We start from the raw sequence: 27,280 nt of genomic DNA on the forward strand, positions 1-27,280 counted from the left end.
TTGCAACAATCATGTATTGTAGGAGAGTTTTGCATCCGAGCAAACAATCACCAACACTTGTTAATGGCATTTATATAACTTCATAGAATGATGGTGGGATTGAGACGTGTCACTGGTCAGTCTGTTTAAAATCGTATTTGTCCCCTATGATGCAATAATGGGTTATTGAGAATCGATCTCCATGATACAGTAACTCTTCTAAGGCCATTTCTAATAGATGTTGCACTTACTAGGTCACGGTGGGACTATAAGACTTGTACTCAACAAAACAAAAGACAAAAAATAAGAGGGTAATTTACACATACCATCTTTGAGGTTTAACGAAAGTATAATTTTACCCCTCAGAGGTTTACAAACGTTAACAAATAAATCCATTTCGTTAGTTCATGACTAACAGTATTAAAATCAAGGGATAAAGTTACAAAAATGTCCCTTCAAGAAAAAAAAAAACCTGCAACTCATCTTCCACAAATCGATTGGGGAAGAGGAGTTGCAGGTATCCTTGTATCGCAAGACGAAGAAGATGAAGAAAAAATTGGATCGACGAAGAAAATCTTGATAGGACGAAGATGAAGGGACAAAGCTCCACTATCACATCCAAGACTCAAGGGAGAATGAGAGGTAGAAGTTTACTCTTTAGAGAGAATTAGAAAAGAAAATTCGAATAAGAGAGAGTTTGAGTAAATATAAAATAAATAAAGGGAATGAGAGAAATTTTCTCATTTTCATATTTTTCGATGAAATAATATTTTTAGGTTTTTAATTTAAAAAATAAAAAGCAAATTCTCTTTTGAGTTACAACTTTTAACTTTCCGCTCTTTCTTTTTATTTTCGGTTATTCACAACATAAAAACTTTAAACGGTCACTTAACCAGTCTACGTGGCATTCACTCACTTCAACTGTTATTCGGGGTAAGCAGCTCGCAGGCAACCTGCATAGTGGAAACGTCACAAACCCATTAAATTTTTTTTTTAAAAAAAAAGGAAAGATAAAATATAAGAAAGCACCTTTGAGCTGTTCCCAATTCAGTAGAGTGCCCTCGTTCCAATCTGCAGTTTCTGCACTCCTTTTTGTTTGTTCCTTGGAAATTTTCCCATCTCTCTTCCCTCTTTTCCTTCACTACCGTTTCAACTCGAAACTCTTTCACATCTTTCCATCTTCCCTTGTGTAATCATGGAAGATTACAGATCTAAGTCATATGGGGATGGGAGGATGCAAATGGAGAACTACTATGGAGGCAGATCCACTACTAATGGTATGCAAGATCTTAGATCTTACAGTACTTCTTATGCCTCTTCTTCACAACAAACCCAGATAGGCAAAGAGGTGAAGATCAAGAAAGTCAAGAGTACTGTTGGGTCCTCAATAGGTTGGAGCTTTAATGATCCTGAGTTGCAGAGGAAGAAGAGGGTTGCTAGCTACAAGGTCTATTCTGTGGAGGGGAAAATGAAGGGGTCCTTGAGGAAGAGCTTTAAGTGGCTCAAGGACAGATACACCCAAGTTGTTTATGGATGGTGGTGATTGTTGGTATCTAGCTGTGTCTGTGTTTTTTTTTTAATGCTTTTTTGGGTCGTGTAGCTTCTGTATGCCTAAGAATCTGAACCTGAAAATCATCAAAATTCTAGATTCATTGGCCTTTCCATTAATTGTTGATGTTTTTTTACTTCATGAACTTTTTGGTTTGTAAATTTGGTTACTAAAATTTCTATGATTTATGGTCAGGAAATCTATTATTTATTCCGAGTATTACTCACTACCTGTGTTCGAATTTGTATTTTTGATATATTCTTTCTGAAGTTTGTCTGTTGTTGTTTGATTGCTCCATGTTTTTTATCCTAACAAAATTGGTTCTTGGGGCATTTGTGATTCTGGGTTTTTTTTTTTTTTTGTTTGTGTGGGTATTCTCATGTTGAATTAGGTCCTCAGCCGAGATATTTCCCCCTTCTCATTTTGAAGGTTATGAAGCCTATCTTCAATTTGGTGCTGTACTGGGTTTCTGATTCTTATTTTTATTCTTTTTTAACCCCACTTCTTCAATCCTCTGTACGAGGTCTGTACTTCTTGTAGTTATGGAACCTGGAGAGCTTATCTATTGCTGATTATTTGAAATTTTGTACTACACAAGCATAAGGTCAGGGTCTGCCCTTCAGCTTTCCCTCAGAAAAAAATTCTTAAGGTTGGATCTGTTATACTTTCATTCCTTTACTGGTAACAATGGAGATTTTCTCTCTCCTGTGTGGAATTACTTGTCTAGTCCTGTTCCATGATTATTGAGCATTGTGGTATTTGATGAGTTTTGGATATTTTGTTATCCCTGCAATCATACATACCCTTTTGGTTATCTTCATTGAAAATAGCATCAAATGTCAATCCAAATTTTTTTTCAAACCGTCACATTCATTTTGCTCTCTCAAACTTTTAAATTTCATACTATATGAGGCTTTTTTTCTTTTAGCATAGGTTAGTTGTGGAGGGATTGTAAGCTGAAGTTAGGAAAGTTTTAACTGACTTTTAATGTGGGTAGTAAGTTGTTTGCCATCAACGGTTATGCCACTTTATGCGTATTGCAAAGATTATGTGATTATAGGTAGAAGGCTTAAAAAGTGTGTGACTTTGATGAGGACCTGGTCATGCATTTGAGTGTTTTTGGTACACTCCCTGAAAACAAGAGAGGGAGCTTTATTGTAAGAGTGAACTTGTTAGTTGCTTTCTTTAGATATACTTATCCACATAAACCTGTTCCTTCTATTTCATTTTCCATGTGACTGAAGCTCTTATAACAAAGCTAATAACAAGTACGTAATGGCAGGTCTTTGACAATTTTTTGGCCAAAAAAGAAAGAAATAAAACACTCTCAGATAAATACTAAATAGTGATGTAATCTCCATTGAAATCATGAGATCAGAAAAGGACCCTACTGGTTTCTTTACTCATGGAATTGCCAGAGATTCTATCCTTTATGGTTTTGGGAGTGTGGGGGTTAGATTGTGAGGTTAAATCCTCTACCAAAAAACCATTGATAATGGTAATAAATCAACCTTACTAGAGTCTAGGTTGAAAGGCTCAGGTTATTAGATGGTTTACAATACTAGGAGAATTGGATTCCTTCTTTCCTCTGTTCTATGATTAATGTGAAATGCTGGAACTGTGTTGCCAACTCCAAGTAGTTGTCACAAGGCTTAGTTGAGATGACTCAAGCCTGAGTAGGAGTTTACCGAGTGAAGCTTTCTGGTCATTTTTTCTTGTCTTTCATGGATCTTGGATTTATATTAATACTAGGAGAATTGGATACCTTCTCTGTTCTGCTGTATGATTAATGTGAAATGCTGGAACTGTGTTGCCAACTCCAAGTAGTTGTTGCAAGGCTTAGTTGAGTTGACCCAAACCTGAGTAGGAGTTTACCGAGTGAAGCTTGGTGGTCTTCTTTTCTTGTCTTTCATGGATCTTGGATATTCCCACGCTGGCAAGTTATAAACGTCTCCATCATTTTTCTCACTAGTTTGTTAGATTAAGTGAGAGTTGACAGTTAAACTCACTTGTTTTACCTGAAGCTTTAATGCACAACTAAAAGGATATTAGGAATGAACAGGCATTGTTAAGGATTTGTAGTATTTCTAACTAAATTGAAAACCATCAGATTGAAAGTGGTGCTCATCCTATTATAACTGAAGTTGTAACATCAAGATTTTCTCAATTTTGAAAGTTTTTATATTAGTTTCTGTCATTAAGTATTGGAATACGTAAGCGGTAGATAAGATGATTCGACATTGGGTACACTGTTGGAACTTGTTAGTGGTGAATTATGCCTCAATTAGATCATGGGCCATCTCCCTGACTACCTAGGTTAGTTATTGCTCTTAGAGGCTCTCATTTACAATTTGTTGGTCTTAGATGGTGTATGCTAAATCAGTGTCTCATAAATTGCAGTGCAAGTGTAGAATGGAAACTGGGGGGGAGGGGGGGGGGGGTTGACTACCAAGAGACCCCATAATATAGGTTTAGTGGATTTGTATAATGTTATTAACACTTACCTTCAATAAATTGTAGTAGTTAAAGGGGGAGGGGGGATGTATTGATCTCTAACATGTTTCCATGTATCTTTTAAGGTGCACTCAAAGCTTATGGTGAAATGTGAATTTATTATGTGTGAGCATATGCTTTGGTTACTCAATTGTGTACTTCTGTATAGATGTTTATAACTAACGATGTGAATTGAGAATACTTTTATAGGTATTGGAGACCTGATGGAGGGGCTGAAATTTGGGACATTTGACATAACCATTTCTTTGTTAGGACCTTTGGGTTATGATCTGTTTCCTGTGAGAAAAAAATTTGATTCACTACTCATTGTGTGTGAGTTGGACAAGTGATTTGATTAGTGAAAGTAGTATGAGCTGAGCTTTCTGGGTAAAAAGCCTTAGAGGTGATACAATCCCAAGGAATGGTAAGTTGAACCAATTAGATTGTCCTTTGTTTGTTGCCAACTGATAGAAGTAGAGTCTTGGATAAGAGTTACTGGTGATTAAATTATAGATGAACTCCTTTTTCCTTTTTTCCTTTCTAATCTGATTTTTCTTTGATTCTTCTGCAAGACTCCGATGCTCATCTTGTTTATGCATCATTATCAGTACACTGGTATTGTTTTCTGTTTAGACTGGTAGCCCCTGTTTCGCTGTTTAGATTTAAACTACTGTAGAATGTACTGGAAATATGGAAGTCCTTAATTGGAATGTGAGAGGATTCATGTGACTACTACAAAGGGCCAATGTGTATGTCGGGTGAAAGTGAAGGAGCTTCCTTAAAACATCTATGGTGGTATTGGTTAATTGGATGGAATTTGGACTTGCTCTGGTTTCTACCCAGATGTCTGGGCAAGAACTGTAGTTTGTATGGTATGGTAGAGAATTAGCCATGACAGGAGAACCTAATCTATTCTAATCTGAAATGTGGCATTTCAGTTGGAGATCAGAAGATTGGCTTCCTTCATGACTTCACTAAACCACTGCCCAATCTGATGTATATACTTACAACCTTGATTTGGGGTCAACCACAGTAGTCAAATTAAGTGATGTCTGATTGGAACAGTATTGGCATTGGTATCAAAATTCTCTCCTAACACTAATCCAATGGTTAAAGAATGACGCTTCAGGTGATGTGATCTTCATCTTCTCAAGTGTTAAACAGGTATGACCTTACAAGAGATATCACTTGATTCAGGTAAACCATGAAAATAGAGGTGGATTTGGAAGTCTCTCTTCCTTCATGGTGTATGGTTTGACTTCTCTCTCTCTAATGTCAATAGCAGTTCACTTAAGCTTTATTAAGATGAAAAGTAAAGGGTAGCTAACAATGGAAGCATCCTCCTTATCTAATCTACCAAGATTAGAAATATATTTTTGTCCAAATCGTACTCTGAAACCATGGAATGGTAGTGCACTCAAGCAATCAATGGAACATTCGTGGGATGATTTACCTAACATGCGAGGTCTGTGGTGGTTCAAGTCCAGGATGGCCTAGTTGCACCAGGGAAAAGAATAGATGAGGCATCTTACTCCTCCCTGCATGCTCCACTTGATTTTTTTTTTTTGGCGAAGAAGGCGGCTAATTGGTCACATAGTCCTTGTGCCTTGACATAGGAGCATGTAAAATTATTGTTGTGTCCGGTGAAATAAATAATCTCATATATATATTGATACCCCAATGCACATTCTCATTGGCCTTGCACTTGTGCAGGTGCTACACGATTAGACAATAATCTCTTGCTTTTTTTTTTAAGGGGAAGGGGGAGGGGGGGTGGGGGCTTTATCTCAATTCAATGCTTGGATATGCTCTCATCTTGAGGACGTGAATTTAAGGATTGAGAGCAAGAATGTGACTTCTATGAGAAAGATTTTGTCACCAAGGGAAAATATCTTCTTGCATGACATGTCTATACTCTATAGACAATTATGACTATATGTTTTGATTTTTAAATTCTATTTGTTGAAATCCTATCGATTCAATTTTATTTGTTTGTGACGTACCAAAATTTTTTTTTTTATTTGTTTGTGCCATGCTAGTGTATGTGAATTAGGAATTTCTCCGGTAAAACTAGGATTGCAACAGGGTTGGGTTGGGCCAGGTTTTACAGAACCCTAGCCCAACCCTAAGTCCCCTTAGCTGGGCCTAGACTCGACCCTACCCTAACTCAGAGCCAAAAAAATTCAACCCTGACCCGCCCTCAGGGTCGGGCCGGGCTGACCCTGATTGGCCCTGATCATGGGGTAGGGTAAAGAAATGCATGGGTTGGAATGGACCGGGAAAAACATTATCAATTTTACATAAAATAACACTATAATAAAAAGTATTAATATCAGTTATTGTCTTCATATATAATATATTATATAAAAAAAATATAGGTGATATTTAAAGTTTATAATGTATATAATATATCAATATATATTTTATAGTATAACTTAAATCAAGGACGGGCTGGGCCGGGCCAAGCTTAGCTTGAGGCCTCAACCCTAACCCGACCCGACCTTGACTCAGGGTCAGAAATTTTCAGCCCTGACCCGCCCTCAGGGCCAGATATCTCAACCCAGGCCCTGTTCGGGCTCAGGGCCAACTAGGGTGGGTTCGGGCTGACATGGCCAAATTTGCACCCCTAAGTAAAACTGTAGTGTTTTGTTTTTTTTTTCTTTTATTATTTTTTGAGAAAGAAAATGCTACTTGACCGTGTGCAATGCACGACCCTTGTGTCAAGACACATAGGCCACACAAAATGATCACTGCACCCCCCAAGGATTTCCTCTTTTCCATTTGGGTGTAGGCCGCGTGGCCACACGTGACTAGGCAGCATTCTTCCTCTCTTAATTTTTAGAGTCCAACTCACATTCACGTACGTGAGCTTACGAGAACAGCTCCCAACTGTTCAGATGGAATCTACTTTGTGGGACCCACATGGATGGATTCCATCTGATCAGTTGGGAGCTGTTCTAGTACACTAACATACTTGAACGTGAGCCCAACTCTATTTTTTATATGTTATTTTCTTTGTCTTCATTTTTTAAAACTCTTTTGAAACAAAATAAATATAAAATGGAAAACTCTCTCCTCCCCACATGAAAAGACACCTCTGCCCCCTTGTTTTGAGGAAGAGAGAGATAAACACATGGGAGTGCTGGCATAGACCACACTCCCGGACAGAAAACTACTTCCCAGATAAAATTTATTAATATGAAAGGCATGATTTTGCTTTTGGTGGTATGGCTAACTCTCCATGAGGTAACTATGATTTTCAAGGTTAAAACGATTGATTAAAGATCATCTAAAGTAGGGCATACTTCGAATCATCATCAGTGATAGGACCTTAGATACACTGGGAGGTTCTGGACAGAAGTATTCAAATGGTTATTGGATTGGATCCAACTGAACCTCGAACCATTGATATTAGTTACTATTCTCTCCTTGCATGATAAAAATGAGAAAAATCATGGTTAAGATATGGTATGAATTTTCATATAAAGAAAAAGGGGGGATGCCCTATAGTGTAGGGGGAATTTGCACACCACAACAGTACCACACCAATGTGTGTCCTAAAAAAGTATCATTCACATGAATCTGTATATTCTAAGGTGGCCAGAGAAAATAATAAAAAACCCATATAAAAGGAAGTTGCATTCTGGAGAGTTTGAGGGAGAGGGTTCTCTAAACAAACGGCATAAGGAATACATTAATGAGGGGTGATAAAACGGTTTCATACATAGCAGGGCAGCGAGGTCATTTTATATGAGAGAGAGAGGTGCTAACAGAGTGCAGCTTCAGTTCACATATGAAAACCATCTCGTACGCCTCTAAGTTAGGGGTGCAAGTTTGGCCCTGATGGCCTAAGCCTGCCCTAGCCTGCTCTGAGCCCGAATAGGGCCTAGGTTGAGATACCTTGGCCCTGAGGGCGGGTCAGGATTGGGAATTTTCGGCCCTGAGTCAGGGTTGAAGCCTCGGGCTAAGTCCGGCCCGGCCCAACCCGACCCTGTCTTTTTCTTCCTGTTCTTTCTTCTTCTTCTTCTCTACTTGGCCTGCCCATGCATCTCCCTTTTCCAACTTGACTAGCCCATTCATCTCCCTTTACCAACCTGTCTAGCTCATGCATCTCTCTTTCCCAACTTGATCAGCCCATTCATCTCCCTTTCCCAGCTTGACTAGCCCATGCATTTCCCTTCCCTCCCCCCTCCAATGATCAGGGCCAATCACAGTCAGCCCGGCCCAACCCTGAGGGCAGGTCAGGTTGGATTTTTCTGGCCCTGAATCAGGGTCGGGCAGGGCCTGGGCCCAACTAAGGGGACTCAGGGTTGTGCTAGGGTTATAAAAGCCCCGGTCCAACCCGACCCTGTTGCAGCCCTACTCTAAGCTGAAAAGATGGTTCTCGTATGTGAACCTGAGCCGAACTCATGCTAACATACCACGATAGGTATTGACATCGAAGCGGCCATATTGGTTAATTCATATCAGTTTCGATTGCAGTGATACTGAAACTGACTGACACAGATAGCCGATAAACTCCGAATATAGGTTTTTGTGATAAAAAAATGTTCGGAAACTTCAGTATCGGCTATGACGGATACCATCACCGATACCGTGAATAAAATCCATAGCCAGCGTACCCTCCCCTGGCGGCGAAGAGAAACCTTTTGCGATACATACAATAGCCACAACACCCAGAAATTCCTCCTCAATGTACGATAGATTAGTGGTACTTTTAGAGAGTAGATCGGTGACCATCAATTTCGAGTTGCAGACTTGCAGTAACCTTTTAGTTTCAGAAGGAATTGCAATTTCAGACACTTTGATAAGAGAAAGGTGAAGAGATGTGGGAATCCATCTGTCTAACCTTAGTAGCAACCGCTGGTAATAACATCGGCAAAGTGTTGCAGAAGAAAGGAACCGTCATCCTTCCTCCTCTCTCTTTCAAGTTTAAGGTTCATCTCTTTCTATTGGTCTCGTTTCCATTGATTTCCTATCTTTTCATTTTCTTGATCAAGAAACGGTGCTTCTGGGTTGTTTTATTTTACTTTCTGGATAAAAACAATAATTATTATTGTGTTTCCCCACTTTCCTTTGCATGTGAACTGGTCTCATTCGATAATGATTTTCAAATTTAATCAGGTTTGCATATGTTTTGAATCCTAAACTTAGGTTGAAACTTTATGCAAATAATGCCTGTGGCACCCTTTCCTCGTTTACTAGTACAAATGTCTTACTCAATCGGTCATCAAAATGAACACAAGATTATGGTTAAATTGTCACAATGAAGAAGGTGCCATTTATTGGGTCTTTTGAGAGATTGAAATCGAACAACTTTTCGATTGGGTAATCTGCGAGGTACCACCAATTTTCATTGATCTTTGGGGACTAGTCATGGATTGTTTCCTTGTGGTGGAAGTTCAGAGACATGTACAGATCTTCCTTTCTCCTTAAGTAAGTCTTTCCACAATGTTGGATAACCTGACTTATCTGGACATAAAACTTCATCTATCACTCTTTCACTTGTGCAACATTGATTTTCTTCGCACTTGATTGAACCGTCTCATTGGGCATTTGTCATCTTCTCATCTGTTGGTGGTTCTTTCCTCTTATAGTCTTGCTGCTTATCCGTCTCAACATTCTTATCTTAGTTTTGCTTATACTATGTATTTTTGGTTTCTTTCATTGATAAAATTATGCTCCATAAGGCAGGAGTTGTCTTATACCCATGCTATAAAATTCACCTTCAATTTTAATGGTCTGTATCAATCATAGAAGCACTCCACAAGTTCATCCCACTTAACTATGTGGGCAATGTCCTCATTAATTGTTCACTAATCATTACCTAGGTTTGATTAAGATGCAGAAATGGATGTTTGGGTGTATTTCTTGGTCATCAATCTCAGCTTCAATTTTAGTAAAATTGCAGTACCTGTATCTTTTTTTTTTTTGGGGGGGGGGGGGTCGTATATATATTTTGTTAGTTATGAACTTTTTGATTCTAAAACATTCGCTTCCATAGTTTGAAGTTGGGATTTAACCCGTCTGTAGTGTCATCAACAGAATTATATTGTTCACAATTACCATACACCATGGCATCGTATTATGTCGGCCTAGCAATTCATCAGTAGTTAATGTAAAGAGGTGTAGGCTCCTTTGTGTATACATGTAAAAAAAAAAAAGAATAAAGAAAACATTAGCCTAGTTGTTTTCCCAATAGAAAAAATGGAAAAACAAAATATGTTTATTCTTTTTTTTTTTTAAAATCTTAAATACCTTCTTATTTTGAGCTAGGTTTAAAGTTTAAAGTTATCCCAATGAATATGTCTGGTGAAACGAGAAAGATAGGCTCAAGCATCCCTCTACTCACCGAAAGTCAATAACTCGCCTGGAGCCATTGGAGTTGATGTGGGAGTTTGGGCACCAAGAAACTGAGTTAGATTATTACTTAAAGGATAGAAGCTAAAAATAGGATGCAAAGGGAAAACTTGGTTGCGTATTTTGACAAACACTGGTGGATGGAATTCGGAATTTTCAATATCATAGTTCAAGGAGTTGCCTAGGTACCATTGCACCAAGGAGTCAAGACATGTATGTCCAAGGACACTGGTTTTGGTGCTTCAGTAGCTTGGGAGTGATCTTTCTGGAAGTACAATATGCCTCTCTTTCAAGAGACTAGCCATCATAATGCCCTATTCACATCAGTTGAAGCAAAGGAACACCTACTGAAGTCAAGTTTTTCATAGGAGGGCTGACTTTCAGGATAGTATTCTGACCTCAAATCACTTGAACCCAAGAGATCTCTACAGTCTACATTCCGAATGCATGTTATATGTGTACCCCAACTGCAGAAACTGTGCCTTGTCTCCTTTTCGACTGCGACTCAGTTTTTGAAGTTTGAAGTTGTATTATTTATTCTATTGGTCGAAACGGGAAGTGCCCTCTGCTCTAGAATATCTGTATTTTGGTGGAATCTGAAAGGTATAGATAGGAGGGTAAGAAGCTCTGGAACCTGATCCTGCTAGCCGCTGTTTGGATTTTGGACTTTTGGAGTATTTGTTGGGCTTGTAAATACAGTGATTTTGAGGATTATATAATTCCAGCTTTAGAGTGGATGAAGAGGTGAATGACCTGACAACTTTTTGGATGACTAATTATAAAAAGTTTGAATGTTGGACAGTATGGGATATACTTCTTAATTGGGTAGCTCTTCTGTGAAAAAATACCTGTTATTGGGTCTTTTATGGTATCCCTAGTCTGGTGATCTTTTAGGTTTCCTCTGCCCTATCTTATTGTTAATGGTATAAATCAATCCAGTTCCGGTTTATCGGTTCAGTGCCTGATCGATTCCGGCCTTTGGAGGTCAAGACTATAACCAACCAGTCAACTAATCAGTCCCATGTCTTAGGACCAGGATCATCGAATTATTAGTCTGTCAGTCTTGGGTCTTTATTCGGTTTTGGTTTGGTTGAAAACAGATTAGAACATACTATTGGATCTACAAATCCCCAAAAAAAATAAAAAAATGTAAACCTGAGTAATAATAATAGTGTCAATAGTAAATAGTCTTCTCAAAATAAGAAATGAGAACCACTAAACTAATTTAACCAATTCTAAAAATCCAAAAACAAAACATTTAACCATTTATTTATTTATTTTTGGTCTGATTAGATACCCATTGGTTATTTGGTTGGGACCCATAGGTCTAATTTGTCCAGAGCTGAACCGACCAAATATCTGCACTTTTTCAAAAGCCAGGATCGAAATTGACCCACTTATTAAGTGGACGGTTGGTTCGTGGTTTAATCGGTTAGTTTAGTTTTCGGTCACATTCCAGGATTGACACCCTTATTACTTTTTTTGATGTCGGAAAGAAAATTTTAGTAAAAGCCCCTCTATATTTTACAAGGCCCCAGAAAGAGAGGCTGTACAAATAGAAAATGACTGGTAATTACTCAAAAAACTACTTCCAGCCTCTTCTAATGTCAGATTTGGACAGAAATTCTTATTTACGAAAGATATTATTTTTAAGATGTACATGATAAATTAGCCTTTTCTAATGCCAGGTTGCGGGTTCAAAACTTGGAAATAGCCTCTTTTGCAAAGCAGGGGGTAAGGCTGTGTACATTTGCCCCTCCCCGACCCTGTAGTAGCAGGATCCTCGTGCACTGGGACGCTCTTAATGTACTTGATAAATTAGAAAAGAATTTATGCAGCATAGGTGTTAAAACTGGGAAAATTTTGTGGGTAATGGTCCTTAGGGCCTAATATGATCTAACTCCATTAGGGTTAATAATAGGTTTGAATGGACTGATTTCTCACCCATTCCTTACCTTATCCAATAATTAATACTACGTGCTTCTGCTTTTAAGTGATTTTTGTTTTGGGGTAAATAACAAAATATAATTGGAAAAGTACCAGGTAGAGTTCAACAACAGAAGGGCAACTCCCCAACCAGCCAAGCATATGGTAAGGACAGGAAAGCCCCAACAGAATACATGACAGTCGCAAAGGTAAATCTTCCCTGGCCACCAAATAGGTCTCACAACACCTTTCAGGCTTTCCTAGCTAGCTCATCCGCCATAGAGTTGGCAGATCTAGGTCTTCAAGAGAAAGACACATTTTCTGAAGCAGCCAAATGTCGAACATGTCTAATAAGATTGGAAAATCTTCGCAGGCTTCGACCATTTATTGTAAACCAACCGATGGGAGATGGGAAATTCCCCAATAAAGCCAAAGTGAGTAGTTGAATCTCTACTCCTGCAGTCAGAAACTAACGTCCTATAAGCATCTGGAAAACCCTCCCTTGTCCCCTCGCCTGTTGATTATCGGAGAGTCATATACTGACTGCCAAGTCATCTTCTACCATGATGTTATGAAAGCCTTCTCTAATAGAACTATCCAAACCAGTATACAAAGATATAAGCTCAGCTCTAACAGAATCACCCTCACCTGTAGGACCTGAATACACAAGAGAGAGAATCCCATTACTATCTCTGATCACTATCCCAATGTCTGAAGGACCAGGATTCCCCAGTAAGCGTCTATCAAAGATAAACTTGACTAGTCATTAGGAGGAGGCACCCATTCATCGAGAATGCTATCTGATTAGTTCCTTCACTGCTACACAATGGACCAATCACGAAAAAGATTGCTGCATGGCTCCTTGGAGAGCTAGCTACTATGCTCACATTAATTTTTCTGCAATATGATGTGGTTCTCACCCGCATTCAATATTTCAAATCATAAACCATAGAGCCTTTGCATTAGCTCCTTCCTTGCACTATTGTCTGTATGGGCATTTAGTGAAACTGTACATTCTAAATTGGTTCCATGCAAATCCCTATCTTATGTGTTGTAGTCTTGAAGTATAGTTTTCATGTTGATTTGTTTCAAAAGTACAGGTTTTAGTATTATCTTGACATGTTTAATAATGTAAACGATCACCTAATTATGTCTTTTAGGTGGTAAGGGCATATGTATTCAACAAAGCTTGGGTCATCGGCTTTCTTATGGATATATTTGGAGCTCTCTTGATGTTGAAGGCATTATCTCAATCTCCAGTAAGTCTATTGACTCTATTCAATATGACTGTTACATATCCATTGTTTATTTTGTTTGTCATCTTCTACATCTTGTAAAATCACTTTCTTAGTTGCCATTGATACATACTATTGCTCTTGTACATATTTTTCTTCCATTGAAGGTAATGAAAATCTCCCTTGTTGCTGTCTGGGGGAAAAATAGAAAAGGACCAGAAGAGAAAAATGTGTACATGTGGCACATGCATGTGTATGGTTAAGATTTGTCAAATTGATCGAATTTAAAGAGTTCATCTGCTGATCTACTCAGTAGTGGTAAACCATTTTGGATCAAAGTAATTGATTAGATTTGACATGGTAAATGTATTCCCATGTTGAACAAAGTATTAGTCATTCCTGCACTGAACATTTTTTGGCCACATTATAGCAAGTGAATTTGATTTCTATGCTAATGTTTCAATATTTGTACTTCCCTATTGATCAAGGTGAAGCCTAAGGTGAAACCGAAAATTACGTAGTTGCTGGTAGGTTTCCCCCTCTCGTGTATTGTGGTGTGCTACTTTGGCCCTCCCGCAGGGGAGGGGGGGATTAGTATGTATAAATGCCCGAATAGCCACCTCAAAGTATTTGTATATGCTTATATTACATAAACACTTCAAATTATTTATACACATAAAATTCTTTATATACCTAAAATTTCCATCATAATTTCATTTTCTGGAGGCAGACCAAAATGGCCACCAGAGCGAAATTTATAACTTAGGTATAGCGTGTCTCAGGTCACTGTGAGTTGTTTATTGAGCACACCATGGTTCAGGGGATTGAGATTGGGGATCCGATCATTCCTAGACAACCCAAGTCCAATCTGTGATCGATCAGACAACCTCACTGATGTGATACACTGTGTAATACACTGTGGATTGGTCGAAGCTGATCCCCGAAACCGTGGAGCATGGCATCATGTAATAGGTGTTTGTAATTCCGAGTACCAATGCTGGTTGAATGATATCAATAAAATTGTTCCTGAGTAACCAGATTCTGGAATGGAGTGGGATTGTGGAGTTCAGGCAGGGGGTAAGGCTGCGTACATTTGCCCCTCCCAGACCCTGCAGTAGCAGGAGCCTCGTGCATTGGGACGTTCTTCTTTTCCTTATAAGTGTCTGATATGGGATGAGCGGAATGTAAATGAGTTGTATGATGTCAATAAAATTGTTCCTGAGTAACCAGGTTGTGGAATGGAGTGGGATTGTGGAGTTCAGAGTGCCAACATTTGAGAAGATTCAAAACGGTGCATCTTTGGCGTGAATATATTATATACATAAAGATTGAGGGTGTGAATTAAAATTAATAATTTTCAATGAGATAGGTGGCTGACATGGGGTGAGAGGAATGTAATGGATGGATTAGGGAACTTGAAACAGTCCCAAATTGGTTTAAAATTACGAAACCAACTTGTGGCATATATAAAGGATGGTCAAGAAGGTTCTTATGTTATACTCTCCTTCAAGACCTGCTTAGCACCATTCTTCAAATTGATAAAACATGAACTACTGGTCTTAAATTTTGGGAATGGGCTTTCAGTATAGTTTCCTCCAAAGCAGATAAGTCGTCTTTTCTTTTTAATCTTAAGTTTGGTAGTTTGGTGGTTCTGGTTCTGGTTACTAGTGTTATTTGTTCCTGTTTTTTGGAGGGGGTTTGAGGAGTTTGAAACATTCTTTCAGGATTAGCTAGATGCTGTTAGAGAATAACTATTACTTATGAGCTATGACCTCCTATCTACCCGTATCAGCATGGAGGGGTATTGTGTTAGAATCCTCAATCTTTTGTTTTACGTTTTATGCTTAAAAAGGCAATAGTTCTGCAGTGTCTAATTGCATTGTGGAAGGTATTAATGCTTAACTTTGGCTTACTATTAATATTTGGTTGTTTTCTAAATTATACAATTCTGCAAACTTGAATACATAAATTTTGCTTTCCATGATCTTGGGATATCACAAACCTAAGTTGACATTATGGTTGATTATACATAGTTTTTGTACCTTGTTAACCTCAACCAGTGTTCTTATGACAGGTATCAGTAATACAACCAGTTTCTGGCTGTGGACTTGCCATACTTTGTATCTTTTCCCATTTTTATCTGAAGGAGGTCATGAATGTTGTTGACTGGGTGGGAATTGCTTTCACAGGTGTTGGCACAATAGGTAATGTAAGTTGATTTTGATTCATTAAGTTCAGTTTATACCTAAACGGTAAACCCATTAAAAGAATGGCCCAATTGGATTTTTTATCGCCTCTTTATAGAAGAAAAACCTGACATCATTTGTTTATTCCAAACCAAATTATATAGTAATTTACTAATTTAATTTCTTAAATATTTTAACAAAAGAATGATCAGTATGCCAACCATATAAAAGAAACCATCCTCTCTCTCTCTCTTGCTGCTCACACATTAATCTGCTTGTATGAAGGGAGTTAGTGAAGGCCAGATCACTATAGTATTTGCTGTTTTGAAAGCCATGCTCATATCAGTTTCTTCTGGAAAGGATGGATCACATGTGAATGCTGGGATTGTCTCTATTTTTGCAATGTTTTACTTTGATGCGGTTTTCTAGAGTTTAGCACAAATTGAACTGCTTTATTATCCTTTTATCATTTTTAGTCAATAACACCAGTTTTAGCTATTTCTATTCATTTTAATGAATGGAATCATATATAGGTGTAGTTTATCTCCTTTTCCATCCTCCATAATATCCAGATTTGCTAGTTTCTATTGGTTGTGGTGAGTATTAAAAAAGGAAAAATGAAAAGAATGATGATTGCATCTTCTTGCAGGAGTGGGTGCTGGAGGGGAGGAGCAAGAATCTTCAGCCATATCTATTTTTCATCTACCTTTGATGGTTTTCGTTGTTGCATTCTTGTTTGTAGGTATCTTATCTTGCATGCCATATGATCTTTTAATATTTATTTAATGTTCATCTTACTTGCCGTGTCTTTTTAAGAAACACGCTTCTTTAACCCTTACCTATTAGGTTTTAGAGACGGAATAGAGGACAATTTTTCTGGTCATGATGTTTGTAGCCCTTTGCCAAAAGGAGTGGCTCTAATAATTCGAACTTTTGGATCATCTTCTAACATGCAAAATGACTAGTGTCAATATTGAACACTTCCTCGATTTATACATGGGCAAGAATTTAAAGGATACTGATAAAGGTGAAAAAGGATTTCTTAAGAAAGCATGATAAGGATTTAGTTCCAAATCACTGTGTACTTCTCATTTGGTCACTGTGTGAGTGCTATTTAGAATTGAATAGCTTGATTAATACCATAGTTTCCAAGGCTGGAAGGTGACCATGGCGTTTTAGAGGGTCAAAAAATCAAGGTGACATAGCTATGGCGCCAAGGCGTCCAAGGCGACCAAGGAGCCTGGACGCCATGGCGTCGCCTTGATAAGTATATTTAATACTAAACAAGAAGAACTTCTGTCTGGTCTGCCAAATAGCATACTCTCCAGTTGACCCATTATATGATGATGGCCAAAATTATTTCCTCACAATAGCAACTCCACATGATGTAGATTATATTTCTGACATTAGCCAATGTACTCCAAATAAGGATACAATTGGCCCATAGTTTAAAGCAAAAGTGCAATGAATGCAGAGATGTTTCATGCATCTGGCAACAGCGACCTTAGCAGGAAATGTTCATCAAATGAATGTTGGACGAGAGCTTTCATTCTTTCCGTATATTGAGGCAAATTATGTGTTAGTTTTTTTTTGTTTTTTTGGAAAGGCACAAAAATATGGACATGATAGTATTGATAGCTTTGTGGATGTGTTTGTTTTACATCTAGAACCTGATTAAACCCTTGGAAATATAGGTCCTTCTTAATGGATGGCTCCACTTCTACAAACGTCAACGAAGAAAACAGGAGTTGGTAACTTTTCTTGCCATTAGGTTTACAGCATGACAATAATTAGGTCTTTGTTAAGCTATAATCATTTGTTACATGTCTTCAATGGTCTAATGTTATGCTCTATCAAAGTCCTTATATTTTGTTTATTCAAGTTTTTCTCCCCTGCTTGTGACAATTTGCCTATTCCATGCAGATGCATTCTGAAGTTGTTGAGGAAATTATATTTGGGATGGAATCAGGCATCTTTTTTGGGTTTGGCAACATTTTCCCTTGTGTCCTTGCTTTGCTTAGATGATTCTTATTTTTCCAGATTTCAGTTCTCTTTTTTCTTATTTTTTTTATGCATAAACCATGAAACTACATGTGTATTTGCAAGGAGCAAAGTCAACCTTGATAATTAAAGCCTTTTTAATGAGCTGAACAAATTAAGCTATCGGAAAGTGACATTTGTAACTGGACCTTGAAACCAATGAGCATTTCATTAATTTTGATGAAAAGTTTTAGAGAAATTTTTTGGTTAATTTAAATATTTCAAAAATAGGTAGTTTAAATGGGTATGTGAAAGCTTAGTTACAAATGGGCTTTCATTTAGGCCGAATTAAATCTAACAGATTTAACCTAAAACAAAAAGATTCTAAATCCACACTAGTATGCATTTCAGCTGAACTCACCAAAATGGACCAGGGAAATAACCGAAACACTAAAACTGAAAATTTTCATTGAAGCAACTTTATTATTTTGGCTACCGAAACAAAACGTTTTGGATTTTTGGCAAAACGGAAGGAAACTTACAACTAAGGTCTAGACTGATCTTATATAGAACTTGTTCGAGCAAAGACCAAAAAACCAGTAATCCATTAGTCTCTACACATAGGTTCATTTGGAGCTTAAATTATGGTCTATTGATAATTTGTGCTGAGACGGAGCACGTAGGTACTGACATTGTACTGCATAGATCTGAATAGCTGCAGTTAACATCTATTTTTCCTTGTTTCTATTTTCTGATCTCTATTGTTCTTGTTTGTGGACTACTCAAAATGGTTTAGCTTGTAGTACAAAATGAATTATCTTATCTAGCCTATGTAAAATGCTTTTCTTCCTTTGTCATTTTTGCATTTTCAGAGAGGGTTAAGTACCTTGTCAACCACTGAGAAGTGCAAGCTTGTTTGGGGACTTCTAGACTTTGATTTTGTCCTCTATGATCTGAATCATCTTATATATATATATATATATTTAATCTTAGTGATTGGGTTGTGAACTCTTTTTAGAGAAAACCTGGGTTCTACAATGGGCTAAGTGTGGTTGAGCAAATTGGGCCAGGCCAGACACCATTTGAAATTCAAATTTTGCCGAAATTATGGGAAATTTCTGAAGTTGGCCAAAATTGGCAAAAAATGAAATGAAAAGTTAGGGATGCAGATGTGCTATTGGTTAGGGGGCCGAAATGCAAATTTTGAAACCAAACCAAAATTTACAACTAAGGTTTGGACTGTGTGTGTGTGTGACAAGTCAAATTTTGAGATGAGGCCAGTGGAGCATATTATTTTCACGTTTTGGAACATCTGTAGTGTAGTGGGTATACCTTTTCTCTTTTATCGTATATGCTAAATGTAGATTGATTAAAAAAAAAAAAGTTCCCATTATGCTTTCTGTGATTTCAACTCAGCTGAAAACTACATTTTTGATGAAATTTTGAGATTTTGTTGAAAAGATCGGAACAAGAGTAGGATATTGAAAATCTATTGGGTTAATCTTCTTTGATCTTTTGTTCATCTCTCCTATTTGTTCTGTTTCCTGTTTATTCTCCTTCATCCCTTCAAATTTTCTTCTTTTCCACTTCAGAGACCCTTGGCAGACTGTCCATCTTCTCTGAAAGTGAATGATTTTCATTTGATAGACATCTATTCTTCTTTTTCTTTTTCTTTTTTTAAATTTGGAGAGAGAGAGATTATAGGATTTATTTGAAAGATAGACCCTAATTGTTAGACCACTTCAATTATCAAACTCCCAGACCAGGTAGAAGAAGAACCACTTTGTCCGTGTATCTCTCTCTGAAATTAAAGATGAATTCTGGCATGAAATCAACCACATAATGTTATTTTCTCGGTGAAAGCTTGTATACTTTCTTATTGGGGTGCCATTGAGTTTTATATTTCCTAAAAATACTAAGACATCTAAAATCTAACTGCAGGATGGCATCTGTAATATCCAAGATGGGATTTGTATTTTTAGAGCAGGGTTTCTCCAAGATGTTGGTTCCTGTATGCATTTCTATCAGTATATGCTGCAGTGCTACAGGATTTGTTTTCCAGGTACTCACATCCGTTGAAAGTGACAACCACCAACCACTAATGTACTATTCTTTTTATTGAGGCAATAATTTATTAACATGAAATTAGAACAAGGAATAGAGGTGGGTGGAAAGCAGGGCCCCAATCTCAACGTCACAGAGAAACCCAACAGATTAAGAATATTGATCTAATGGATGCTTTGGAATATTGCAGCTGGCTTTAGTTGTACAGTAATGTCTCTGCCAAGGTTTTAAATATTTGGATGGCTTGGGGGGATGAACTGCTCTGTATCAGGACCAGCTGATATTGAGGCACCAATACCACAAGTATCAGCCAAAGATTGCCAGGATCTGGCCTTGTCAGCTGATCCCTAATCCTGAGTTTAAACCAATTTTCTCTAAATATGTAGATATATATTTTTTTTATCTAGAGATGGATGTCTTGGTTCATTAGTTGCTCAGTTCCTCTTCAATTGTAGACTTAAACATGCCCTGTGAACAGACTCGAGGTTTAAAACATGGGAGAGCGATTATTGTGTCCACATGTGCTGCTGTGGCATCAATTTTGACTGGTGTACTTGCTGGCATGCTTGCTCTGGGCGAACAATTGCCTTCTGCACCAGCAGCTCGTCTTTCACTCTTACTTGGATGGTACCTTAGTTCTTACTTTCTGTATTCTTTCTTTTAATATATATGTTGCATTCACCTTGTTAAGAAATATGTATCTCAACACACACCTGTTTATTGCTTCTTGCTTTTTCCATCCATAATTTGCTTGTGTACATTCTACTGCAGGCTGCTTATCATTGTTGGTGTTGTTCTTCTTGTGAGCTCAACGCGGTTGGTGCGACATCTTCCGCGATCATTGCGACGTTCCACACGGATCAATTTTGAGAGAAGTTACAGCCCTAGGCAGTTGGGGTCGGTCCGAGCTAGGGATTCAAGTCCAAATTCTGTCGTCCAGGCAACCACATTGCATCATTTGTTAACATCTCCAGCGAAAGAGAAGGCCTAAAATACAGCTGATAAAAGCAGCATCATTCTGGTTTCTCTTTGTTTTGTAGTACATAAAAGTGGGCAGATTTGATTTGTGAATAGAAGTTCACCTTTATGGCAGGTTGGATGCATGTGGCTTTTAAAATCATTCCTTCAATGGAACATCATTCCAATGTATGTTATCAGTAGCTCTTTGCTGCAATTCAATACCATTGCTTATTTTGGGAACCTATTTTAGAAGTTTCACCAAGTGGCATGTAGATAATTGTTGATTGCTTATCACAGATTAGGTACTTTGCAGAGCATTACCTGCCCAATTGATTTGAAGGTATGGTGTGCAGTGTTCCTATAGACTCACAGCTTTTTAACAGATTTAAGGCTTTGGTCTAGCTATAGTGCATGACTAGAGCTGAAGATGGCAACTTTGAAGCCTATGAGATGTCTACTTTTAATCAAATGGAGGTTTGAAATTGTAGTGTAAACGTTTATTTGGATGGATTTACCTCAACACTTTGTAAGTATATTTGATAACTCTGAGTAAAGGGTAAGATCCAGTCAATTCTTCATGGTCAGAAGAAAACATGTTTTATTTGTAATTATGTATATATATATATACATGGCAAACAGAACCTAAACTGGATCAAACCCGCTAGTGAACCGATAAGAGAAAGCTGAAACATACCGGGTTGAAAACGATCCTTTATTGGTTTAGTTTTTGATTCATCTATTTTCACCCATAAACCAATGCAACCCAATCGAACCAACCGATTGAAACCCTTATATGTGGTTCAGTAGGTGCCTACGTCTTCAGTGAGATGATAGCAATCTTCATTAGCAATGGAGAAAAGGGTTACGAGCTCTCTTTCTCTCACCTCTTTTTGTTTACAAAGAATTTCTCATTAACCTTAATAACTGCATATCTATCTACCAATTTATAAAATACAAAGAGATGCAATTTCTCGAATTTTTTTATTTTTTTTTTGATGAAAAGAAAACAACTTAAGAAAAGAAAAAGTACAACCTAAATGCCTTGTGCATAGGACGCAAGGTTGCAAACTATTTCTAAGCATAGATGGTTTTTAAAAGTAGAAAAAGTTACGTTTGAAGTTCGATTACTGATATACATAGGGGTGTCAATACCCAACCCAAACCGATGAAACCGGCCCGAACGAGCCCGGACCACATCGGACGGAACTCTTAATGGTTCGGTTCGGTTTGTGGATCCAGAAAGGCAAACGGTTTGGTTTGGTTTGGGCTAGCCCGACGGTGCATCGGTAGCCCGAACCGTTAGGCCCGAACCCAAACTGAACCGACCTAACCCGATAAATGAGTAAATCAGTAAATGCCAAATGCCCCATTGCCCCTTAAATGTGTTGTGATAGTTTCTCACTTTATCTCATATCCTTTGTTAGTGATTACCCAACCAATTGTATCCATAGGCCATAGGACATAGGATACAAAGATGCATTGTATTTGAAATATTTTATGTATTTAAAAGAGAAAGAGAAGAAAAATTAGCACTAACCGGACCTTACTAGTTATATAAAACCGGTACCAAACCGAATCCAAACCGATATCAACCCGTTATCATAAACCGAAACCGACACAAAACCAAACCTCACCGAAACCGAAACCGCACCGAAACCGAATATTTCTTAATGGTTTGGTTTCGGTTTCTATAAAAGTCACACTGAAACCGAAAAGCCCGAACTGAAACCGGCCCGAACCGGCCCGTTGACACCCCTAGATATACATAAGATCCTTAATATATAATCATGACCAAGGAGAGTTAGTAGGGGATGGAAGAGCATTGGTGATCAGTTGATTTGAGCACCAAATCTCCTTGATTTTCAAACCTAACAAAGTTGCATGGTCTAGACCCGCCTTGATGCTGTACAATTTCGGATCCCAAACCTTAGACGCCAAAATATTTCCTGTACCAAAAAACAAAAACATCCCAGCCATCAAAAACATATACGCCCAGCCTGCCACTCTTAGTCCTGGGGTCTGGATTCCTGCACACAATAAGATATGATATTTATATTTAGGAATAGGTATCCAAGAAATCAAAGTGTAATTAGTACGTGATTCCTTAAGTACATCATTGGGCGAAGAGGGAAGGGGTTGTAAATTTAAATCTGAAATCCAGCGTGAAACTTGTTGTAAAACCCAAATCACATTTGGTTTTTCAGAACGAAATAAAACTTTGTTTCGTGCTGACCAAATGAAGTAGCACGTAATTATAAACACCCCAAAGTACTAGGTGGTTGAAACTTATCAAGCTGTCTAGAGTGAAAATACTTAAAACAGAAATCACTCATGGAGTTATAAACCAGAGATTCAGTACGTAAACCCAAAGGGCTAGCCACCCAGATGTGTTTGACCCAATCGCAAGACAAGAAGAGGTGCCAGTAAGATTTGATATAATTTCCACAGAATGCACAAGAGGGATCGATCTGTGTCCATTTGGAAACTGAAGCCTTGATCGGAAGTCCTGCATGTATCACACGCCAGAAAAAAATCTTAAATTTGGGATGAATCTTGAGTTTCCAAAAGAAATTCCACCATGTAGAAAAATAAGTATTTGTGGCATTGGGAGAATATAGTAGAAAATTAGCAGCAAGCTTTGTACTAAAGTTGCCAGTTTTGTGCAAAGTGCACCATCATTTGTCATCAGAATTTTGCAAATTAAAATTAGAAATCAAGGGGTGCATGTTAGAAGGAAGCAAGGACCGGGAATGTGTAGGGGAACCACCCTCCTCCACAGCAATCTGAGATATAGTGGCCCTTTTATCAAGGATCGAAAGTCCAGACAACGCATAATTGGCTAAACATGAGAGGAAGGACGGGTTCCACCTATCAGTCCAAAAGAAAGTGTCTTTACCATTCCCTACTATCCTGATAACCATATTTTCAAGACTAGGAATCAGATGAGCAATACTATTCCAAATAGGGGATCCTCTTTTGGATCTAGTAGTAGGGTAGAAAAAAGAGGTCTTAGGGAAGTATTTGGCCTTGAGAATCCTTGCCCAAAGGGAGTGTGGTTGAGTGATAACCCTCCATCCAAGCTTTAATAAAAGCGCTTTATTGTGGACTTCAGCTTTACGAAACCCCAAACCACCATAGGATTTCGGACGACACATTTTATCCCAAGCTATAGGGGTCGAATTCCTACTGTTATGCTTGTGTCCCAGCCAGAACTTAAGGCAAATCGAATCAATGTTCCTGCAAATTTTACTAAGGAACAGGAAGCAATTCATGAGAAAAGCTAGAGTAGAAGCAAGAACTGACTGAATTAAAACCCTACAACCTGCATAGGATCTGCATCCTGTTCACAATACTACTGAAATCCTTAACCTTTGATTTGCAAGGAAAAAGATTAGTACCCAAATATGTAGAATTCTTAGCCACTTCCTTAATTCCCACTAAATCACAAAGGGTCGTCCTGGTTGAAGCAGACACATTTCTGCTAAAATGTAAACCACTTTTGGAACAGTTAATTTCTTGTCCAGAGATGTCAGAGAACAAGTCAAGGATGGCCTTAACAGTAGTTAAATCTTCATGAGAAGCTTGACAAAAAAAAAATATGTCATTGGCAAATAAAAGATGAGTAATTTTCGATGCAGAATGAGAAATCTTGACACCATGAAAAAGATTCAGGTCTCTATAAACAGCAAAGAGTCGTGACAAAACCTCCATAGCAATAATGAAAAGATAAGGACTGAGGGGGCAGCCCTGACGGAGACCTCTAGAGGCTTGAAAAATATCAAATGGGCTGCCATCCGACTTGATAGAAAAAGAAGAGGTAGAGATAAGGGCGGTAATGAGTTTCTTCCAATGAGAACCAAACCCCAAAAAATCGAAAAGGAAAGTAATGAGACCCCATTCAAGTTTATCATAAGCTTTGGACCTATCGATCTTAATAGCCACATAGCCCAATTTACTTCTAGTATGTTATTAAAAAATGGAAAATCTCATGTGCCATGATAATATTATCAGAGATTTGGCATCCGGAAAGGAAGGCAGCCTGGAAAGGGGATATGATGGTGGCCAAAAAGGGCTTGAGTCTGTTTGCAATCAATTTTGAAAGGAGTTTGTAGGTGACATTACATAAGCTAATTACCCCAATATAATTCTCCATTAACCCTACATGCTTTTAACGGGGCTTTAGAGGCAGCCCACAACCCAAACTTCAGTAACCCCTCGATCCATTGTAAATGATCTGAATGGATTCTCTCTCTGTCTCTCTCTCTCTATCCAAGGTGCTGCTCTGTTCGTCCTGATAGCTAATGTGAATAGAGAAAGAATTGAACCAAGAAGGTAGGAGAGGAGGGCCAGCTCGTCAAAGATGAACATGATTCCATTCTCAGATCCGTCATTGCTTAAATAAGAATTGCTTTCAAGTCAGTCGTAGTTTAAAGTTTTGTACAAAATCCTTCTTCTCTATTCAAGGATTTAGTTCACAGTATCGGATTTGGGATTGATCAAGGCTGATATCGATACAATACTAATACGTATTGATCAGTATTAGTCCAACCAAAAATTCAAAAAAAAAAAAAAAAAAAACCTTTTTAGCCAATCCCAATCCCAATGATATAGATATATATCAATATCGTTCACGATTGATACTGATACAACACGGTTAGAACCGATCCAATTTCGATACTTAAAACACTGTTTATATTGGGCCAAAAGCCGACCAACCTATGTAAATCCACGAGCTTGATTATTCGTTCCTATTCTTAATAACCATTGAACCTGATTTGTCTTAGTGACTTGTTTTTTTTTTGAGTAGAAGAGAATTTCATTGAAACATGAAATAACGGATTACAGCAAGCTAGCTATCTATCTGGAATAGCAAAGTTATGATCGGGTATAGGCCAGACAATCTTATCCGCAATAGATTGGGCCCTCCTGACAAGGGTATTTGCTATAACATTAACAGCCCTTGAAATAAAGCGAAACTCACAAGCATCAAAATAGGCAGCAAGGTGTTTGATGTCTTCAATAATCGGTCTTATCTCCACGGCCGATTTCTTGTCCTCTTGCAAACAAGCCATTACTTCTTGATTGTCGTTCTCCACCACCAACCTTAGTGCCCCTTTTGATATGGCTTCAAGTAATCCTTCCCGAATTGAGAGTGCCTCACTAACCATGATATTCGAGAAGCTTACCTACCGGGTTTGATACTGCAAATGTGGTCCTTCCTTGATGGTCCCCTTTCAAAAATCCAACCCCACTTCGTTTCCTCTTCTTTGTCTTATGACTCATTAATAGATTCAATACACAAGGACAGAACTGGGTATAGTTTGGATATTTTCTTGTATGATACCTTTTTCAGAACAGCTATTGGTTTGGTGTGCATATTACTTCCTACACTGATATCGTGGCATAACCCTCTCCCTCTAGTTAATTATCAACTAGGTGGTCCAATTTGGTTTAAAAAAAAAGGGAGCCATCCTCGGTGTAAGCAAGCACGGGTTACACAGAGCTGTCACCAAATAATCGGCTGACGATTTTGTCTTAAACAACATGATAATTGTACCTTCCGAACAAAACCTTCGGTTCAACCTTTGTTCATAATTGGAGGTATTTTAAGTAAGGGAGAATGTTCTCTGTGCCACAGCGCAAGCTGTGCCCAGGCACATGGATAGCCTGTGCAGGGGAGCAAGGTGGTCATTTCACCCACCCCCATAAGCCTGGGTGAAGCCTGCGCTATGGCACAGAGAACGACGCCCCTTTAAGTAATTAACTTTCATGCTTACGTCAACCTCATGTCACCGTCATAATTATGTTTTTTTGTCTTGTTAACCATCTGAAACTGATGGATCCTAATAAGATACACCAACGGTCTATCATCACAATTGGTTGATGGCTAGGAGTGAGTGGGCGCAGATGTTTACCAGTGAATGGAATCAATAGCCATTGATGAAGACGATGACCATCCCATGACCCTCTCAACAATAATGGCCAATGGTGCCCATGGGAAGGGTAAAATAACTTGGCCCAAGTACCATGGCTTAGACATAACAAACAAACAGTTAACCCTACTCCCTACCCCCTTCAATTCTTGGGTGGGGGACTAGTAAAAGTTATTAGCTTTGAATGTTTGGCTTTTGACCCATTTCAGTATCTGACATGAGAGATGGAACAATAGGGACCCATGAACTGAGCTACAACCACTCCAGCTTTACTTCTGTCCTTAACTATCACACTGGGAGGCCCACTGCATAGCAAACATCCATTGACAGCTCCAAAAAAATCAAACTTATCAATGTTTGAACAAACAAAAAATTGCAGTTTTAGGACCCCTCACCAAGGACAGATTTCCTTGAACATCCATGTGAGAAGTAGTTGGCACCTTCTCAAATGACCAATAAAACCTGCAAAAGCCATGAAAATAAACTGAAAGTTCCAAAAGTGACAGATCAGTAAGGCTACTGAGATTTTGGACAAATTTGGAAGTGTACCATACTATGTTCAGTGTCCACTAGTCCACGACTTCAGGAAGGCAACCACCAATGTTGGCCTACATG

General features: G+C 38.3%; 2 protein-coding genes across 3 annotated transcripts; both read left to right on the forward strand.

The window, feature by feature from the left end:
* Positions 1-1,055: 1,055 nt before the first annotated feature.
* LOC122653710 lies at positions 1,056-1,753 on the forward strand. The gene has a single exon (XM_043847645.1). It carries the CDS (start codon positions 1,175-1,177, stop codon positions 1,520-1,522), a length of 348 nt encoding a protein of 115 aa, XP_043703580.1. The 5' UTR covers positions 1,056-1,174; the 3' UTR covers positions 1,523-1,753.
* Positions 1,754-8,706: 6,953 nt separating this feature from the next.
* On the forward strand, positions 8,707-20,968 carry LOC122653635 (probable magnesium transporter NIPA9). 2 transcript variants are annotated; one of them, XM_043847539.1, is made up of 9 exons: positions 8,709-8,958; positions 13,468-13,566; positions 15,617-15,746; positions 16,378-16,466; positions 17,423-17,479; positions 17,652-17,710; positions 19,650-19,770; positions 20,251-20,399; positions 20,544-20,968. In XM_043847539.1, exons 1-9 carry the CDS (start codon positions 8,848-8,850, stop codon positions 20,761-20,763), a joined length of 1,035 nt encoding a protein of 344 aa, XP_043703474.1. In that variant the 5' UTR covers positions 8,709-8,847; the 3' UTR covers positions 20,764-20,968. The 2 variants fall into 2 exon arrangements, with proteins under 2 accessions (XP_043703475.1, XP_043703474.1); XM_043847540.1 differs by lacking the exon at positions 17,652-17,710 and having other exon boundaries at positions 8,707-8,958; positions 20,544-20,740.
* The last annotated feature ends 6,312 nt before the right edge of the window (positions 20,969-27,280 follow it).

Source organism: Telopea speciosissima, chromosome 3 (genome assembly GCF_018873765.1).
Source record: "Telopea speciosissima isolate NSW1024214 ecotype Mountain lineage chromosome 3, Tspe_v1, whole genome shotgun sequence".
NCBI classification, from domain to species: Eukaryota; Viridiplantae; Streptophyta; class Magnoliopsida; order Proteales; family Proteaceae; genus Telopea; species Telopea speciosissima.